Source organism: Palaemon carinicauda, chromosome 22 (assembly GCF_036898095.1).
Source record: "Palaemon carinicauda isolate YSFRI2023 chromosome 22, ASM3689809v2, whole genome shotgun sequence".
Lineage (NCBI taxonomy): Eukaryota > Metazoa > Arthropoda > Malacostraca > Decapoda > Palaemonidae > Palaemon > Palaemon carinicauda.
Window position 1 is genome coordinate 47599667 of NC_090746.1, and position 10000 is coordinate 47609666.

The 10000-nt window shown below is 33.4% G+C and overlaps 1 protein-coding gene across 1 annotated transcript in view; it reads left to right on the top strand.

Moving 5' to 3' along the window:
* Positions 1–1862, top strand: part of LOC137616075 (caveolin-3-like) — a 30546-nt gene extending 28684 nt beyond the window's left edge. Inside the window, exon 4 of the mRNA XM_068345749.1 lies at positions 120–1862. Within this exon, the coding sequence (XP_068201850.1) occupies positions 120–323 (204 nt within the window). The 3' untranslated portion in view covers positions 324–1862. The remainder of the gene's footprint in view (positions 1–119) is intronic.
* The last annotated feature ends 8138 nt before the right edge of the window (positions 1863–10000 follow it).

The window sequence follows — 10000 nt, forward strand, 5'->3', positions numbered from 1 at the left end:
TCTCGCAGACCACGCTGTTAATCCTTGGTTATATATTATAAACAGAAAAAAATACAACCTCTATCTAGATCATGGTCAGGAAAATAGAGAGTAATAAGATTTTATCTTCCCATCCACAGCAAGTATGGTGCGTCGGACCCTGCCTGAGACTGTGGAAGATCAACATGGCCACTCTGAAGAAGTTCTGGGAAGCCTGGCTCTACGCCGTCTGTATGCCGATGTTCGAGACGTGTGGAATGTGTTGCGCGAAGGCGAACGTCAAGTACCAAAAGGTTCCGGACGCTGTTTCGGCGGAAACCTCTGCGGATTACTTCAACGTCTGAGGAGCCGGAATGGGGAGGGCAGAAGAGGAGTGGGGGAGGAAGAGGCAAAATTGAAATTAGAGCAAATAGGACACAGGGAAATAAAATTGGTAATTGGAGATACAGGGCTGATTATACGGATTTAGGTTTTGCTCATTAGGTAAAAGGTTTCTGTTATCATTGACAACTTTCATAAATATATGGCAATTGGGTTTGTAAAAGAAACCGATCGCCGAATCCTTTTGATGTTGCGGTTTACAAACAAAATTGTCATTAGTTAAGACTGCCTGTGACGATCAACTGCTAATGGTCTGAGTCCAGTACGACTTAAGACTGATACAAAGACTTAAAAGGACAAAGAATTGTCTAAGAACCCTTGTGGCTGTAATGCAAAGTTTAGTCTTTTCGTGTATTTATTGGATTTCTATCAAAGAAGCTGAAAATGATATGGTTCTAATTAAAAGACAGTGATTCTAAAGTCTAATACAATATTGAAGATCTCTTTCCTCATCTTGGAAATGATTACGGAAATACAGGTTTGCTAGTGAGCCTCAAATGATCATTCAATTAAAAATAAACTTAGCGGTATGTATTGAAACTGGTAACTTATAGATTTGATCAATTAAAAAATCAAAGTTTTTTAGGCATAATAGGGTCTTTATTTAAGTAGTTTAAGAAACTCAAAATTTCCAATGAATTACAAAATCAAAGTTCTTTTTAAAGCATACCATGATATTTGAGTAGCTTAATTCATTAAGAAACTCAAAATTTCCAATAGATTACAATATCAAAGTTTTTAAGCATACCACGATCTTTATTTTAGTATACTTCATTGAGAAATTTTCAATGACTTAATTGTTTTGCTAACGTTTGTGTTGAAATTTCAATGATTCTATTCGGATCTGGAATGAAACTACTAAAAACGCAACAGACCAAAGATCTAATCACTAATCATTTGTCGATAGATAAAAGTGTTTCATATGAGAGATTCTATTTTAGGTAAAAAATCAAGGTTTATGTGAATGAGAATCATTTCTATGTGTCGAATGTGTTAACTAAGTGCCTGACCTGCACATAAAGCACACAAGAAACATACTTATGCACATTCATGGTATCTAAAGTGACATGGAGTAAAAGGAAAGGTTATTTGGGTAATGAAACATTTAGATGGACTTTGTTTGTACACAAAATTTGAAAATAATTTTTTTTTTCTTTTTTGAGGATCGGTTTATGTTTCCGTGATCTGTTCATAAATAGACTTATCTTTCTCGAGTCAAGCAATCAATTGTGTTAAATAGTAATATAAGAAAAAATGTGAACGGGTCAGATCCTCACTACAAACATCACGTCTACTGCAGTCGTCACCCTAGACACCAGGAGCTGATTTATTTTAAAGCAAAAGTCAAGTTGCATTTCAATACATAATTACTTTCAAGGTAATTTATGATTGCATAATAATTCATTTTACACACATATCATTTGTGCATGTATACCTGTCTATGAATACACAGATATTCATGTATACATATTCACATAAAGATATATTTTTGTATTTTGATCTGAGCATATATATATATATATATATATATATATATATATATATATATATATATATATATATATATAGAAGCGAAGACAAACACATCATTATCCACTTAAAGTGCCTTGCACTTTCTTCTCTTTTTATTCTTAAAACTTCAAAACTGCCGAAAGTCCAAACTTTAAGGTAGATTGCTATCACAACGAGTGTGATGAAACAGTATGTACAAAGTGGCCTTTGATATAGGCAATATGTGTGTTATAGAATCATATAATCCTTATAATACCTAGATATTAAGTATGTCCACTGCGGCCTTCTTTAGAGCCACGTGACGTCACTGGGGAATGAATTGGTCTGTCACTAAAGATATTCTCCCAGATCTCAAATTTTCGGCGGAAGTAATTTCAGTACTTTATTTCTTGTCCAGCAAGATTCATTGTTGTATGTCATGAGAGTTGTTATGATTGGGAAGCAACATTAATTTTGTATAGCATATAAAGGGGTATGTAATGTAATCCATTATATTCCGCCAATGCATCACCCATAGGTCATCGCAAATTACATAATACTCTGACATCAAATTACAATGAACTCACTGCAGTTATGACGGCTTACACTTCATCCCTGAAAATTCCTGAAGTGACCTTGTGGCTTTGAAGGTAGTTGTTTCGCCAGCAGTGGGCCTCGCCTTGTGAGGAGACATGTATATGGATATTTGAACTTCTTAGTTTTCCTTTCAGCGTTTGAGTAATGCATATGGTTTTGCACCATTTTCATTAGTGCATTGATTGGCTTGTAAGAGAAACAATGGTACTTTTATTCACAACTCGAAAGTTAATTTGTCACTTTTCTCGGTAGTATGTTATATTTTAGTTTTAATGATATGATTATATTTATAGATATAGATATATATTTACACTTCATATGTGTGTATACATATTCATATACGCATGTATTGCTATGTTATTTTTGCAAGAATATTTACTTATATGAAAGCATATAACGATGGAAATATATGAATTCATATATGTGCATATATGCATTCACTGTGATAATTGTAATGTTTAGTAAATCATAGATATCATGACACACGAGTAAGTTTTTTTTTAAGCAGTGGTAAGATGACATCAGGAAAATATTAGACCAATGATTTGTTCTTGTGCCTTTGTCTTTCCGATGTCTGAAGCTTTTAGATTCTGCAGGGTGAAAAAACAAAACAAAATCAGACGGTTAATGCATAGTTGATATTCGTCTTATTTTTCACGAGTTTCTTTTTTTGTATACACATTTTGAAAATAAATGATTCTACTTGTACTGAAATATTTCTTAATTTTCCTCTCAATTGTTTTTAAATATGATTCTTACTGATATCTAAACTTTAATATTTTATTGATTAGTTTTGGTATTCCTTTCAGATAATTAAAAGACGTTCTAGGCATGAAAATGGGGTTGCCGCAATAAGTTTCAGATGTTTTTCCCTTCCCATAGATTCTAGATTCTATTATCTATAAGTCGGTGAAAGAAGTTCTCTGTGGTGGTTCCATATGGAGTTTCTAAATGTCAAACTGAAATTCTAATCAATGTTAAACGGAACAAGAGTGATTAGAAAATTTAGTTATTGTTGTTATAAGAATAGATTTCGAAATGGAAAGAATATTTGCTGATATGTACAGTAGTTTCTAAGAAATATTTTGCTCATCATCGTTCTTTCCATTGTATCTTTCAGTTTTAACAATCTTAGATACTGCCAACGAAGTATATCATTGGTAAAAATAACCTACTAAGTTAGAAAAGCACCGCCCTCTTTCCATAATCACCAAGTTTACAAGTTTTACATTATCTTCGAGTTCAAGATAAAATGGCAACGAAGCTTGCAGATCAACTCGTCCTTAACCTTCAGTTGACGTCTCTGTATTTTCATTGAATATCATCTATGTTTTGCACAAATTTATTTTCAGTCCTACATTTCTGCTTTCTATATTCAAATCTCCTATCATCTTTAGCAATTCCTTCCACAATGCACTAGATAGAACTAAGTCATCTACAAATCTTGAGTTGATAAGGTATTCCCCAATAATGTTAATTCCTACATTTTCTCAAACTAAATGCCTCAAAACTTCTTCTATGTAGGTTTTTTGTGAATAATTTAGGAGAAATAGGGTCTCCTTGCCTAACCCCTATTCTCAATTGAAATGTTCTCACTAAATTTATGCATCTTAGGATTGCTGTACTAATCATATAGACATCTTCAAGTGTTCTAACATAAGTGCCATCTATTCCTCGTCGTTGAAGGGTTTTCATGACTTAAAGTTTGAACAGAATCAAAAGCTTTCTCATAGTCTTTAAATGACATAAGTAGTGGTTTGTCATTCTCTGTTGATTTTCCCATTAGCTTGTTAATTACAAGGATATGGTCAATTGTTGAATACCCGCTACTAAAACCTGCCTGCTCTCTTGGTTGATTGAAGTCTAGTTTTCTTTCCATTGTGCTAGATACGATTTTTGTAAATATTTCATATATTACTCAGAGTATGCTTAGGCTACTGGGGGTTATTTTTCAGGTCTTTTGTGTCTTTATTTTTGCGAAATAATATAAAGAGATTTACAATTATGAAATATCCTCCATCTATTATTAAATCATTTAATAGGCCATCTTCTTCTGCCTTATCTCTTTTCATGCCTTTTAATGTTTTTTAAACTTCTTGTTACTTTGGGTACCGGCTCATATGTTTCATTTTTGCAATTGGTTACATGAAATCGTCCAAGAATATATTAATTTTTTGTTGCCACAATCTGCTGTCAGTTGCCAGGAATTGCATCTAAGAGTGCTTCCTCGTATAAAAATGTCTTCAAACCTTAGCCCCACATCCGAAAAAACTATCCTAGGCCCCTGGTACATATATCAAAACAAGGCACACTTTATAGAGCATTGATATCTATAATTGGGCTTATGTTCAGTTAACAACGTACTTGCTGCGGACATGAATATATTTTGGTTAAATTTGGGGTTTTTGATTCTATGGCTTTCTATGGCTGAGTTCCAACTCTTTCCTTTTAGAATATTAGGATTTGCACTATGTACTTTTATACCACATATTATCTGTATTTTACATATAATTACCATAACTTAGAGCTTAAAGTCAGAAGAAAAATAATATTATCGGAATTGAGAATTTCTCATGCATTAATTAAAAAAACTACCATAAAAGTATGTTTCAGTAATCCTACACTTCTTCAAATTCGAATAGAATTCAAGTTTTTCTACTTCTTGTCAAAACATGGCATCAAACGTCCCTTTTCTATTCATGTTAATGATTCTATCCAATTGGAAAAGGGTAATATATTAATACTTATATAGAAATATGTGACAGGTGTAAATTATACTTAGTTCAAATTAAGTGTGCTTTTTTTAGCTCTTTTTAAACTAAAATGACGTCATGGAAGGGTCCAGAATGCAAGGATTAAAGAGCTTTACACATTTTTTCTTTTCATGACCAATAGATGGCATTAGAAGGTAGTTCTAAATTGCTAATTACCCCCATCATCCACTCATTATAATTTTCATTATTTCATTTCTGTTTCTATTTGGCACAAATTTTCCACAAAGCAGACGCACGTGAACTTGAAGTTCCATGTTGCCTGGCTACAACTTGATTGGCTGGAAATTACACCTTTCTTTGTAAATGTCACAGAAATATTTCCTCAGCAAACAATCGTTAGTTCAATTACATTTGGGGGTCGGGGGTTGGTGGGTTATGGTTGCCAAATGTACTGAAACTGGTGAGATAATAGAGTAATTACACAGTTATTTGATCTAATTTTAACTATATTTTTATGAAACCGAAATATGATTAATATGTTTCATGGTATGGCATGTATTGTTCGTAAAAACTACGTAGAATATCAATACGGATACATTTCAAAAAGCACATTAACGCAGACTTCTCTAGCTCTCTCCCTTACACCGTGATAAGTTTTACTTTACCGCCAATAGATGGCATCAGAGGCACCTTGTCTAAACTAATATAGTTTATTATTTGAAGCCACGTGTGTCAAAAAAGTGTTGAAGTATGGTAGAGACTAGAGAAATGTTAGTTGGTAAATTGTCCAACGACTGTTTCCTTATTAGCAATGAACATTTTTATCAGAAATTGATGTGAATTTTTTTCATATGATATGGGAAGCAGCCCGAGTTTACTTATGGAAGGGTTTAGCATTTAATTTCTTCATCAAAACACATGAATTGAAGATCATTTCCATGCACCCAGTGACCAAGATAACAATCATCATCATAGTTAAGGGTGGTGGGACGGGTTCGGGACAGCCCTACCAAGTGGAATTTCCTTGAGTGAAGAATATCATTATTTATTTCATTTCAAATAATTTAAAGAGTAATAGTTATATGCCGGAAGGTGCAAGACAATGGTGTAATTTGATGTTCTAATAATAAGCGTAATCAACATAGACAAATCGAATAATGAAAAAGAAAAAGGTCACATGTCTGTGGCTTCGCCGCGCCTATATGTGTTGCGCCATCCGCCTGTGAATTTGTGTTTGTTAATAAGGGCGTTCCATAGTGTAAATCATTCTTAAAATAAGCCATATCATCATTTCCTTAGTAAATGTATGCATGTCAGTAAAGCTGTTTCTTGGTTCAATATAGGTTGAAAGAATCCATAAAGATATATATATATATATATATATATATATATATATATATATATATATATATATATATATATATGTGAATATATATATATATATATATATATATATATATATATATATATATATATATATATATGTATATATGTATATATATCATTAATATTTTCCCGTAAAAGTAACGGCCACGGTCTTCGCATGGAGAGAGAGAGAGAGAGAGAGAGAGAGAGAGAGAGAGAGAGAGAGAGAGAGAGATCACATACAAGACAGAATGGCTGATTTCTGCAAATGAATCAGAAGAGACGGAGTATACTTATAACAAGAAGAGCCAATGTTTATTTATGTAAGTGAAGAGTGGATGTTGCATTAAGCTATTAAAACCCATTTCTTCCCAAATTTTTTTTTTCTTTGGATTTCAAATTTTTACACTAAATCTAGTTCATAAGGATCCAAAATCAGTAGAATACATAATTTTTTTCAGCTGCATTCATTGTACAATGAATAATGGAGTGTGACATATATGTCACGCTAGGCAGTAACGAGTACATTTGGGGGAAATATGAAAAATTCTGTTCTATTTTGAAAGGTTTATTGTTTGCTGTTATATAAGTGACATAACTAAATACAAAAGAAGTCTACTGTTTTCATACATGAACTACCGTAGTCACAACCACCAAATGAATGGAATTTGAAAATTACAATAAAAAAACAAGCCAAAAGAAATAGTCATTGTATTAAATCTTGCACTTAGAATCAAAACAAAGATTAAATTGCCAGTTCAAAATGCTAACATAAGATAATCAACTTTTCATTGCAACTGATACATCATGTGGCACATCATTGAAGTCTATTTTGTGTGAAATGCTAAATTGAAAGACAAACACAGACCTACATCACACTTATTACACTGACTGGAAGGAGATTTGCTACACAGATTTCCAGCACATCTACGTCTTTTCTTGTTTGGGGTCTCTATCAGGTAGTGTTCTATTCCATCAAAACGAATGTCATCAAGAACTCTCTTACAACCTGTTTCCCCCTGGGAAGGTCTCCCAGGCCCTTTAGGAGGGATCCCATATCTCTTCAGATAGCTTTCAGCAATCTGTTCTTTGAAATCTAGCTGAGGTAAACATCCACCTGACTTTTTATGAAGAATCCAAGCATTTTGCACTGATACATCTAATAACCAGGTAAAAATACACCACCACCACTTCTTACCCCTAATAGATACTCTATAATTATTCACATTCTGGTCTTGACGGTCAGTTCCACCCATGTGGTTATTGTATTCTCGAATAACTAATGGGCAGTCAACTTCAATATTTTTTTTCTCTTTTTGAGAGTATCTTTTCACCTTACATGAGCAGTTGATGCAATGGTGACAACCGAATTACCCATCCATCTGCATAATGAAATGTTATTTGCCTTATCTATGATGAAGTCTGATGTTCCCCTTTTTTCTTTTTTCATCTCAGAAACTGCTTTCAAAGGGCATTTTTTCAGCCTATTGTCTCTTATTGTTCCCGTAGCAGTATAGTTTTGCTCACTCAGGTGTTGGAGAAGAGGAAAAGAGGTAAAAAGGTTATGAAAGTAATAGCTGTATGGGAGTTGTATTTTATCATCTGGCCATGACTTTATATTTTTCAGAACAGTGGCTCCACATTTGCCAAACGCTTTCTCCTCATATGAATTACCTTCATATGTTTTACCTTGGTATAAGTCAAAGCTTACTAAATAGCCTGCATCAGTATTCAGGCACCAAACTTTATAACCAAAGCGTATTGGTTTGTTTCGAATACACTGCTTGCATCCATGGCGGCCAAAATATTCAACCATTGCCTCGTCATGAGATAGATGCTGCTCTGGTTGAAAATGAGACAAAAATCGAGTGGAAAGTACCCTTATCAGGGGACGGAGTTTAGCATATTTATCTGAATCATCAAGATTAGTATTATCTGCTAAATGTATGAACTGCATTATTTTATCAAATCTGTTCCTTCTCATTGCAGAATACACTGCCTCATTTCTAGTCACTGGAGAATTCTTCCAGTAAAGTCTCCGTGATGGAACTGGAACAATGCCAGATAAAAGTAATATGCCAAGGAAAACCTTTAGTTCTTTTTTATTTGTTGAGAAGGAAATTTCTCCCTTGTAACGAGCATAAAGAGCTGACTGTTCTATTATCAATCTGAAAACTTCCTCATCAAAAAACAATTCGAATAATTCACATGGTGATAAGTTCCGGTATTGACTGTAATTCGCCTCAGGAAAAATTGGTTTTGGTGAAGAAAATGTTGCCTTTCTAGTCCACTTTGGAGTTTTGAAGCAATAACTAGAGTCATCATAGTTCTCCAAGTCCTCTCCTAAATTTCCAAGCCGAACTCCATTTGGAAGAGCTGCTTCACCTGCAGCATCTAATTGTTTACCAGAGAGATTATCAATTAGACCACCTTGATCTTCATCAGCAGAATCTTCGTCAGTCAGACCATCATCAGCAGGCTCAATAAAAACATCTGCAGCAATATCTTCTTTCTCTAACTCTGCTAGTATTTCATTGACAGTCAGAGACCTGAAAAAAAAACGTGTTATCTCTGGATTAAATTTAACAAAGTAACTTATTAATGAGTTAAAATAACTAAAAGTGTAGTAAAGTAAAGTAAAAGAAAGAAAATGAAGCCATAGAATGTTTTATATCACTAGAAAGATATTACTATCAGTTTACATACAGTAAAATAGAAAAAGGCATAAATGTCCCTGTATCATCCTAGCGTAACATATATGTCACAGAAAATATAAAATGCACTGCTGCCAATATTATAAATCTTAGATATTCATTATTAGCACAGACATTTCTCTATAGCCATATTTCAAGTATTTTATCAAAAAACAATACAATATATCTAATGAAAATGGCAAAATAATACTCACTTTTTGCCTGAACTCATTTTCACACCGGAGCAAAAACAGCACTTCTGCACAGAACGGTGTCACTCCCTTGAATGAACTTCTATTCCTGTAAAAACTTGTATGCAAGTAGATACATGTATTAGCTCTCACACACAGGACCTATCATGAAACAAGTTTCAACATGTAAACGTGTGGTGTAAGTTAACTGAACATATGTTCAACATGTAAACGTGTGGTGTAAGTTAACTGAACATATGTTCTACGTAACATATATGTCACGCTAGTACAAAATGGGTAGATATATGACAATTATTTGCCATCATTCATTTTTTATTAGTACGAGTGTTGGTCGGGATGTTTTTAAGGAATTTGGTGCTGGACATAGAATTAAAGACGATAGTTTAGAGAGACGGAAATGTAAATCTTTATTTATATCCTCCGGGATTAATGAGGATATAAATAAAGATTTACTCTATACAAAAGTTTATTTCAAAGGAACAGTTTCTTTTGCAACGATATCAAAGTTAGTTTAAATCATTGACAATAAATCACTAGAAAGGTTTCCCTTTTTTTGCATTTTGATTCG